We start from the raw sequence: 11,769 nt of genomic DNA, 5'->3' as shown, positions 1-11,769 counted from the left end.
GAATGACTTCAACACCTAAAAAATGATAAAGTGAACCAAGGTCTTTTATGGAGAACCGGTTGGATAATGTGGAGACGAACTTGTCAAGAAAGGAGTTGTTGTTGCCGGTAAGTACAAAATCATCGACGTACACAAGGAGATAACTAATGATGTTACCGGATTTATAAATGAACAAATATGGATTAGCCTTGGATTTTTGAAAGCCAAACGACACAAGGAAGGAAGTAAGTTCGAGATACCAAGCTCTAGGTGCTTGTTTGAGCCCATAGAGAGATTTACGGAGTTTGGAAACATGAGTAGGGTAATCAGGATGGATATAACCAGGAGGTTGAGTCATGAATACTTCTTCATGCAAGGTTCCATGAAGGAAAGCATTGTTAACGTCTAGTTAACGGATGTTCCAGTTGGAGGAGAGGGCAATGGATAGGACCGTGCGAATTGTGACAGGTTTAGTAACCGGGCTGAATGTTTCGAAGTAGTCTTTGCCTTGTTGTTGGAGGAATCCTTTTGCTACTAAGCGGGCCTTATATTTGGAGATGGAGCCATCCGGGTTTCGTTTAATGCGAAAAATCCATTTTCATCCTATTGGAGTGTGGGAGGATTTGGGTACTAGTTCCCGGGTACCATTGTGTAATAGAGCGTTGAACTCATGGTCCATGGCAGTGCGCCATTGAGGATCCTTTAGAGCTTGGGTATGGGTGGTTGGTTCGATGGTGTTCGGAATGGGGTGTAAAGTGGTGGAGTTAACAAATGATTGGTTGTAGTATTTGGTATTGGGTTTTCTATGCCGATGGGCAGGAAGCGGTGAGGCTGTGGGAGGTGGCTGTACTGTTGGTGATGGTGGATTAGAGTTGCTGGGAGATGGTGGTTGCTGGGTAGGGGTGGCTGGTTCAGCCTCGGGGTGCAGCAGTGGAGTCGGTGATGGGTTCTAGTTGGATAGTATCGGCTGTAGTGGGAGCAGTGAAGAGAGGAGGGGAAGGTGTAGGTGGCGGTGCTGTATTTGGAGAGGTGAGCAGGTCGTTAGTATATAGAGGGTTTTATTCAGGTGTGAGTGAGTCGAGTAGAGTGTCAGGGGTAGGGAGTATTTCAGGAAGGTTTTCGGTGGTATAAGGGAATGTTGTTGGAATGAACGCCACATGTCTGAAATGGTATAATTTTTTGTTTTGAGTATCATAGCACTTGTATGCGGACTTAGATGATGAATATCCGAGAAATAAACATGGGGCGGATCGTGGTTGTAATTTGGAGGTGGTATAAGGGCGGAGCCACGGATAACATAGGCAACCAAAGGGTTGTAGTTTATGATAGTTTGGTGATTGGTTAAAGAGGCATTCAAAGGGGGATTTATTTTGGAGTATAGGTGTTGGAAGGCGGTTGATAAGGTACAGGGCTGTTTGGAACGCATGGGACCAGAAGGTTAATGGCATGTGAGCATGATGGAGGAGAGCTAAACCGGTTTCAACTATGTGACGGTGACGTCTTTCCGCAATACCATTTTGTTCGGGAGTGTGGGGTGGTGATTTGAGCGGTATTTTTGGAAGCCATCGCTGTGATTGTGATCGACTGATTTTAGAGAATAGGGTAGGATCGATTTGACTCGTATGAGCAAGATTGCTCTGATACCATATAAAGTAATGCTTTGTTGTATTGAGAATTAATTGAATGAGTACAAGATACGATTGGCATACATAGCCAAGATTACAAACTGACTTAGAGATTATCTAGGAATATACAACTAATTCTATTGACTAGGTTAAATACAGAATATGGCTTGGTAAATATACATATAAAGCACACGTGATAATATATCACTTAATACTTCTTACTACCAAATAAATGTTTTCTAGGAAACATGTTATTATCTAAAATTATAAAACAATGTCAATGAGAAAAAAATGTAAAAGAAACGAAAACGAAAACACCTAGTTGTGAACTTGTGATATCGAATCTTTTGACAAGGATAATTTTTTTTTGAATCATTTTCCAAGCTCCAACAACAAAGATTTTAGAACTTGTAATGTTGAAGTTTCAAGTTGTATATAGAAAATCAGAAAGAAAACATATAAACTAAATTTTTATCATAAAACTAACATCAAAGAAGTGAAGAACAATAACGAAATCTTACAATTTACACAAATACAAAATCAGAAATCAAAATCGTTGAAGTTGCCTTAAATCAGATTAAGATGAATACAATAAAACAAATACATGCTCAAATTTTTTTTTGAGGAATGCATGAAATCAGATTATCAGAATCGATTTATTAAGAAATATTGAAATAAAAAATCATAAGACAACAACTAAAATCGAAAATCAAAAGGCTACGTGAAAATCAGAATCAAACTGTTATGAATCGGGTTTTTTGTTACCTCATAAAAAAAATTAGAACCGATTCATAGAGTTCTTCGATCGACGGTGGTGAGAGGCTCAATGCGAGATTATTCCAGAAGAATCATATGTCCCTTAGTCTTCTCCACTGATTTTGTTTTTACTCCATTTTCTTTCATTTTTCCGCTCAGAAGTTATACATGATATATCCATTTTTGTCTATGCTAACATAATTACATATATAGAATTGGCTCCTAGAAATTTGGATGTCCTAGGCCATCGCCCAAACTACCCTCCACGTTGACACGTCCGACATAAACATTAAGTAAATCATTACTATTTGGAAAAGATTTCAAATAGGCCATAAACTATAAAATCATCAAAGAGGAACACTATACTTTCAAATTTATCCACCATTGGTAAAATAGCCTTAACATATTTTTTTGATGTCAAAACAACAATAATGCAATTTTTTCGTGACATAATTTAAGAAATGAACTTTGAAAAGAAACATGTCATGGTTGTTGCCTTTGTATGTGTAGGTCGCTCTAATAAAGAACCAAACACAATACATATAGCATACACTATACATAAACATTTGGTATAGCCTTTGTGCCATATTATCCTGTTTGTTTTGTTTGTTCTCTTAGGGCGTGTTTGACAAAAGTTACGGGTAGTGGGTAGCTGGTAGCGTTTTGTTAAACGCCAGCAGCGGTATTTTTTAGATTTGCAGCGTTTTGTTTAAACTAAATGATAAAAGCTTGTAGTGCTAAACGGAGGTTTTTGTTCAAAATGGAGCGTGTTGTCAAACGCTAAAAGCTCAAAAATCTTCCAAACGTTTCGTGCTAAACACACTCATAGTCTAAATAGAAATACATATACATGATTAAATAATTAAACTTTTTTATTGATGTATAACATATTATCAACTATAATAAATAAAGATTCATTTTGACACGTGTCAATCTCTCATGAGTTTTGACACTTGTCATTTTATTATATTTTTTGAATAAATAATATCCACATGTTAATTTGTAGGTTTTTTTAAAATTTAAATTAAAAAGCCACTTAATACTTATATATTTATATACTAGTTTATAACCCGTGAGAACCATGGTTATAAAATTAATTTAACTTTTATAATATAAAATTATAATTATTAATCAATTATTTTAAATAAGTCATTTTAAATAAATTATTAATTAAGAGATATATCAAAAATTTAAAGTTATTATAACTTTAAATTTAACATATACTTAAAAAATGTAAATTTGAATTTTGAAATGAGTTGCCTAATATATCTACATGACAATGACATAATATTAATGATGAGTTGAGTTGTATTAGACCATCTCCAACCCATCTCCATTTTTTCTCCTATAAATGGAGTAAAAAATAGAGTAAACAGGGTTTCATCTCCAACCCTACTCCATTTTCTACCCCATTTTTTACCCCAAAAGTATATTTTTGGAATATTCCATTTTTATAACTTATATATATTATCAAATACACCCCTCTACTAATTAAACTCTATATTTATGATTAATTAATATAAATTAGTATACAACATGATATTATAAATATTAAATATTGCATTTAAATTATAATTAGTAGATAAAATAAACTAGAAATGTATAAAATAAAAATGAGAGGGACTAAAATTGACAACCAAACTTCACCTCCATTTTTGGAGATATGAATAGTATTCCCCCATATATGGGGGAATACTATTCATATCTCCAAAAATGGAGGTGAAAATGGGTTAGGGTTGGAGAAGAATGGGGGGAGAAATGGGGGAAGAAATGGAGTATGGGGTGGGTTGGAGATGCCCTTAGAGTGACATTTGACAAAAGGAGATTAAAACTATTCATTTATTAGAATAGAGAAAAGATATAAAGTATTGAATATAATAAATGTGATAATAATTATAATTAATAGTTTCTTCATTTTTTATTTTAAATTTTATTTTAAAAAATACTTAATGTTTATATTTTAATATTTATTTTTTTGTTTAATAAACCCGTATACTACATGAGTTTTAAACCTGATTGTATATAACTTGTCACAAACATACTTTTTTCTTCAATTAATAATGAAATACTTTTATTAATTAATTTATTTAACCAAACATATTAAGTTTTGACAAAAAAAAATCGAAATAAATATTTTTGTTAATTTGAAGGGTAATTTAGGAAAAAACCAGTTCTCCCAAACATATAAAATGACGATTCTTCTACCACCAACGGCAACTACACACTCCACGACATTCTCCTGTGTTCGACGGCAACCACCTCCTCTTTGCCATTTCCCTCAAATTATCAACGAAATTCAACCCGTATATAATCCATAGATTGTGTTATGATCGCAAATCGAGTTGTTGTTGGTTCATTATGTCGATCGCCACACGTTTTGCGTCGAGAATTTCCAGATCAGCTTCAGCGAACGGGAAATTGAGTATAGGGTTTTGTCAACGGAGGTTTATGAGGGTTTTGACGTGTGAGGAACAGGAATTGGTCAACGACAGTGACAGTGTCAAGAACCAGAGATTTGTGGCTGTTTGGGGAAATGGCGATTATGGGAGATTGGGTTTGGGTAGCTTGGAATCGAAATGGAGGCCTGCGGTTTGTTCGGCTTTTGGAGATGGAAGTCTCCGAGAGATCGCGTGTGGTGGAGCTCACACTCTGTTCTTAACAGGTATAGTTGCTCATACTTAATTGCTGCTTCTATGAACGTTGTGCTTAGTATATGATCAATACAACATACAGTGGAATTTTTGAGACATTTGATCCAAAAGTACCAGTAGTTTCCAAAACGCTTCCTTACAGATAAGGTACTGAAGGATTTACTTATCTATATCGATTGTCAAAGTTTTTTCACTTCAGTAATTTAGTACAAGATCAGGGTGACCTCTGATTGTGATCTCAAAGTATCTTATTAGTATGACAATTTACAAGCTTATTTTTTGCTTTTGGCTTTAAAAACATGGATTTGATACTGCATTAAGTCATTATAGGGCTAAAGGCATGAAATATCAATGCAATTTCATTTATTTGTGTATTGTAGCATCTTACTTCCATTTATGTCTCCTACATCATTCTACTTATAATTTTTCTTCTGGAAGACATTGTACTTGAAAAATCTACCCAACTGTAGCAATGCAAATTGCTTTGTATTTGAATGAAGTTCCTATAATTGGGTAGATTTTTTGAAGTATAATTCTGTAACATGAAGAAATGAAAATATGATACTATAATAAACAAATCAATGAAACTACATTGCTATTTCTTGCATTTAACTGTATATAAACCTGCTGAATGAGTCCATTTTCCACAGATTCTGGTAATGTGTATGCTTCTGGACTCAATGACCATGGACAACTGGGTGTTTCAGATGATAAAGGCTACACAATTGTAAGATATCTCATACTTCTTGTCATTTCCCACTAGAATTTCAAGTAAAAAGTCTAAGAAAAAGTTCTATTTTGAAAGCATGCATGATGGAAGAAGCTTTCTAGTTTCTATTTAGGCAAATAATAATCCAGAAATTGATTTCTTACATGCTTTTATCCTGATATTGCAACTCTTATTTTTTCTTTTTCCTCAAACTGTATCAATATATCTTTGTAGTCTGTATTATGCGGTTAAAATTTCATAAATATCTTTTATTCCCTATCAAGGGCTTTTCTTTTCAGTGTTCCCATGCACCTTTCTCATCATTCTCTTTATGTGACATTGATTGTCTTGTGATTGCAGGATCCACTAGAAGTTTCTGGACTTCCTAACAATATAGTGAAAATTTCAGCTGGATATTATCACTCTTCAGCTATTACAGGTTTTTAACTCCCAATTCAGTATATAAATATGAAACTTCAAAGGGTCCTCATATGTTCTTTAAAGATTCTATCTTTATGCACTCTCTTTCTCCACTTCTCTTAATCATGCTTCTGAATTGCAGAAAGTGGAGAACTTTATATGTGGGGAAAGAATTCCAGTGGTCAACTTGGACTTGGAAAGAGTAAGATGCTTTCTTTCAGTATCTGTAGCTCTTTCATTAATTTTCTTGCTAAAAATTACCACATTTATCAAAATTCTGATGGATAAGAACTAAGAAGAATCTTTATTAGTCCTCTTTTATGCAGATGCTTATTCTTTTATGAAATTTAGTCATTTTCTTTCTATAATTTCATTTTTTTAAGCTGAATTCAAATATTTAACTTTGTAGAGGCAGGAAAGCTAATTCCATTCCCAAGTAAAGTGGAATTCCTGAATGGAGTCCCCATAAAGATGGCTGCTTTGGGTTCTGATCACTCTATTGCTGTTACAGGTTACAAAAAATATATAAACAAATAAATTTGTTAGCTTTTTTTAATATGATTTTTGTATATTTTTTTATTCTGATATTTGTTAGAATGTGTTTCAGAAACAGGTGATGTGTTAAGTTGGGGAGGAGGAGAATCTGGAAGGCTTGGTCATGGACACAAATCAAGCCTCTTGGGCTTTTTGAGTTCTACAAGGTTTATCTTAAAAATTGACATTAAGTGTAAAATGACTATTTTGCCCCTTGTTTGACTTTGACCCTCTTCATATTCTTCAGTGAAAACTCAAAGTATTTCTCGTATCCTTCATCTTAAACCCTAAAATCGAACTAAAATTAACCAAAACGCGAAAAATTAAGCTGAATTTATAACAAAATCAAAATCCAAAATTAAAATTAAAATTTAATGTTTTGTTTTGATGCAGTGAATATACACCAAGGCTCATTAAGGAACTTGAAGGAGTCAAGGTAATGCTTATAACATTTTTCATTCACTTTTTTTAAAAAAAAGGTGGTGTTCTCAGAGTATAAAAGATTAGGATTCTTTTTATTGTTTTAAAGTTTTGATACATTGATGTAAATTACTTTTGTCAAAACATCTCAAAAGATTACCTAAAGATAAACTAATAAAAAATATAGTTTCATGTGTAAAATTTATTTTTTGCCTGAATATATTTTTTCATTTTTTCCGATCTGGCCCTTTTAATCATTTTTACCAAAAAAAAATTGTAAAATGTGAGGGTTTTTTCGACAAAAACTAAAAGAGCTAAGGGTTTATTTGGAAGCATTTAGAAGGTTGAGGGTTTTTTTCGAAAAAAAAATGCAAAGTTGAGGGCTTTTTCAGAAAAAATGAAAAAAATACAAGGTCTTTTTCAGGCAAAAAATAAATTTGAGGTTTAATCCAAAAAAAACAAAAAATATAAGGTATTTTTTTGAGATTAACCCTTTATTCTAAAGCAAAAAGCACAAGGAAAAAAGAGTCATTTAAATTTGTATAAAATGCAGATTAAAAGTGTTGCTGCTGGGATGTTACATTCAGCATGCATTGATGGTATACCTTATTTTCCTTTTTTCTTTTATTTTTTTTTTATTTTTTATTTTTTATGTGTTACTTTAATCTGTTTAAAATCAATGTTACAATTTTCATGTTATAACTTATAACCTTCAGTTTTTTAAATCCCAGAAAACGGTTCCGTATTTGTTTTTGGGGAAAAAGCAGTACAAAAATTGGTGAGTCTTGTTCCACTTTTTTTAAGGGCATTTACGTCTTTTCCACATACTAAAATCACAACCTATGAAACTTTATGTAGGTGTCAAGAGAAGGAAGCACTGTTTCAACTCCTTCTCAAATAAAGGAATTACCATTTTCTCAAGAGGTTGCATGTGGTGCTCATCACACATGTGTCATCACAAGTAATTAATTTCAAATTTTCAACACCCTTTTACTCTTTTATTACTTTATCATTCTAATTAGAGTAAATTACACGAATGGTCCCTATTGTTTGGGGTAATTTGTGCGTTTGGTCCTTAACTTATTTTTTTAACTCGGAAGGTACCTGCTGTTTGTTTTTGTTACACGTTTGGTCCCTGTCTTACCTAAAGACTATTTTGCCTTTGATTTTTTAATTTATTTAAATAAACATACCCCTAACCCCACCCCACCCCCTCACCTTATCTTACCTACCCCACCATTTTTCCTTATTTAAATAGAGTAAATTACTGAAATCGTCCCTATGGTTTGATCAAAATTGCACGTTTGGTCCCTAATTTTTTTTTGCTTTCCGATCGTCCTTGTGGTTTGATTTTGTTGCGTTTTTCGTCCCTATGGTTTGGTCAAAATTGTACATTTGGTCCCTAACTTTATGTATGTAAGGGACGAAAAACGCAACAAAATCAAACCACAGGAACGATCCGAGTGCAAAAAAAAAGTTAGGGACCAAACGTGCAATTTTGACCAAACCATAAGGACAATTTCAGTAATTTACTCATTTAAATAATAGTCTTTTTAGGTAATAGATGGACCAAACTCGTAACAAAAACAAACAGTAAGGACCTTCTGATTTAAAAAAAATAAGTTAGGGACCAAATACGCAAATTACCCCAAACCATAGGGACCATTTGTGTAATTTACTCGTCTAATTATTTTCAATCCTTATTTCTTTCTAATTTCTAACTTTAAACATGTTTCATGACCTTTTTATCTACAAAGGTGGAGGAGAACTGTATACATGGGGCTCCAATGACAATGGTTGTCTTGGTACTGGGTATGCATGTATTCAATACTTTATCCAAGATGTTTATTTACTAATATGCCCTCATGTAATAATAATTATTACATTTTCTTGTCTCAGTGATACACATACTGTTCATGTGCCCGAAAGAGTTCAAGGTCCATTCCTAAAACATTCTGTTTCCAAGGTGAGTTTCCTTCTTCACTTATGATGTGTGAAAAAGACGTAAATACCCTTTGCACGTTTTGATTGGTAGGTGTCATGTGGATGGAAGCATACAGCAGCTATTTCTGGTAAATACTTTTATGTTAAGTTATTTTATAAGTAGTTTTATGAGTAAATTACACGAATGGTCCCTATAGTTTGTGGTAATTTGTGCGTTTGGTCTCTAACTTATTTTTTTAACTCGGAAGGTCCTTACTGTTTGTTTTTGTTGCGTGTTTGCCTAAAAAGACTATTTTGCCCATGATTTTTTAATTTATTTAAATAAACACTCCCGAACCCCACCCCCACCTCATGTTATCTTACCTAAAAAGACTATTTTAATTTATTTAAATAAGGGCATAATAGTCCTTTAAGGTAATACAGGACCAAGCACGTGACAAAAACAAACATTAAGGACCTTCCGAGTTAAAAAAAAAGTTAGAGACCAAACGTGCAAATTACCCCAAACCATAGAGACCATTCGTGTAATTTACTCTAGTTTTATTTATTTTGTTTATAATTTATAACATCCAAATTTCATTTCTTCCTACTATGATATTGTAATTTGAAAAACCTACCTAATTATAGCTATGAATTGGTGGATTTTTTGAAAAGAAAAAGATTGAAAGTAAATTATATATATCTTATTGCTAATTTTGGTGTAATGCAGATGGAAATGTTTATACTTGGGGTTGGGGTGGGGCCATGGGGACGTTTTTTGAAGCCGAACATTCTTCTGGTGGACAGTTGGTTTGTTCCCATTTTTCAACTACCATAATTTCCTATATTATCAGTATCTTTTTGACTTAATGTAGAAAGAACGACTTAATACAGAAAGTCAAGAAAAATGAAGCTTTCCAAATTAAATCCTAACTTTTTTTTACAATAATTTTAACTTTTCACTCAAAACTTGTGTGTGTAGGGCCTAGGAGATGATGTAGACTACGTTGAACCAACGTTGGTTGACTTTGGTGAGAATGTGAAAGTAGTACAGATCTCGTGTGGGTTCAACCACACGGGCGCTGTACTCGAATACAACTAATACTCCAGTGATCCGATATTCATATCAGATGATAGTATCGGATGACTGATTCGATCAGTTAGTCATCCGATACTGATATATCGGATGACTAGATCAGTCATTCGAATAAGAATCGAATGCATTGGTGCAAATCAAGAGTAAATAACCATAATACAAAATAAGGCTACACGTACATTTATGATTCTCAAGAGTATAGTGTTGTATATGAGGTTCTTGTTTATTCTAAAAAACAAACGTGTTATGGTTTTGTAAGTGTATATTGATGTTTAATCTAAAAATAACCTCATTTGTATGTATTTTATGTTCTATATGTCTTTGCATCAAAAACAGTTCATGGCTTTAAGGTGGCATCATCTTTGCAAATTATTAGTTAATTTGTTTATATTGATTCGCATGATATGCGGTTTCATCACATGATATCCATCTATTCTTGTTATGATGCTTTAATCTTGAAGGAGAGATTGTGGGACTGATTAGTGGTGTTCAAGGAAAAGAGTAAATTGACCCTTGTAGACTAAGGTAGATATATTCCAGATTACATTAAGACTAATAATATACATGTGAGTAAGCGCATAACCAAAAGAATTCATAAAAAAATTTGATTTTAAATAGCCACATAAACATTACATACAAGTAATAGTATAGAACATGAAAACTACATATAATTATACAAAGTAACCACATGGATCAAAATAACCGCATTTATCAAAATAACCATATAGAATTCTTTACCATTCTCTCTATCTAGACAAGACTATATTTTGGTGCACACTAAATAAAGGACCACTTCCGCTCTATTTATAAGAGAAATGAATCTTTCCTAAACACATACATAATATTTTGACCTAGTTATAATTGAGCATTGTAGAGCATCTCATTCTCCCACAATGATAAAAGGCTAAAATACATAGTATCCGAATACCAGGTGTGATGTTACATGTTGAGATGTCTTTAGAACTCTAATGCTGTGGTCATGAAATCTCTAATCGTCGATGGTGTTTGACTTCAAAGGTACCAACTCTCACATAGAAAATGAGATCCAAATCTTCAAACTGACCATAAACACCAATTATCAAGTGACAAGGTTTTAGAAGATGGTAGTGGTGATGCTCAAGCTGCTATTAATCGTCGCAATATTATAGCAAAAATACGGAGTCTTGATCAGGCGGATTTGAAAGATGCTGTTCAGAAGGCGAAAGTGAAATGGAATATTGAAGTTGATGAAAACTCTATATTTTTTCACGGGCTTATTAATCGGTGACAGCATCAGCTCTCAATTAAAGGGATTAAGAGCAAAGGGGTCTGGATCATGGACCCGATGTCAGTTAAAACACACAGTTTTTTTTTGACTTTTTTTGCAGAGAAATTTCAGCCTGCAATCATGATTACTCAGCGTAGCAGCAGCTTTAGGTCTCTTTCAGCTTCTCAGGCGGCTGCAATTGAAGGTCCGGTTACAGAACAAGAAGTTAGGAATGCGGTGTGGGCTTGTGGTTCTGATAAGTCGCCGGCCCTGACGGTTTTACGTTTGCTTTTTATAAGCGATACTGGGAGTTGCTGAAAGGTGATGTGATGAATTTTGTGGGTGAATTTTTTCAGACAGGGAAGATACCTTCGGGATGTAATTCGTCTTTTATTACATTAATTCCTAAG

General features: G+C 33.5%; 1 protein-coding gene across 1 annotated transcript; it reads left to right on the top strand.

Moving 5' to 3' along the window:
* Nucleotides 1–4,563: 4,563 nt before the first annotated feature.
* LOC111879302 (ultraviolet-B receptor UVR8) lies at nt 4,564–10,482 on the top strand. The gene is made up of 15 exons (XM_023875757.3): nt 4,564–5,022; nt 5,662–5,738; nt 6,081–6,159; nt 6,283–6,342; nt 6,550–6,651; nt 6,748–6,841; nt 7,068–7,110; nt 7,648–7,693; nt 7,826–7,872; nt 7,953–8,055; nt 8,852–8,906; nt 8,994–9,060; nt 9,130–9,166; nt 9,748–9,827; nt 10,000–10,482. The coding sequence occupies exons 1-15, from the start codon at nt 4,719–4,721 to the stop codon at nt 10,117–10,119; spliced, it is 1,314 nt and encodes a 437-aa protein (XP_023731525.1). The 5' UTR covers nt 4,564–4,718; the 3' UTR covers nt 10,120–10,482.
* The last annotated feature ends 1,287 nt before the right edge of the window (nt 10,483–11,769 follow it).

Source organism: Lactuca sativa, chromosome 1 (genome assembly GCF_002870075.4).
Source record: "Lactuca sativa cultivar Salinas chromosome 1, Lsat_Salinas_v11, whole genome shotgun sequence".
Taxonomy (NCBI): Eukaryota; Viridiplantae; Streptophyta; class Magnoliopsida; order Asterales; family Asteraceae; genus Lactuca; species Lactuca sativa.
Note: the sequence above shows the minus strand (reverse complement) of the source record. Positions and strands in the feature narration are given on the sequence as shown.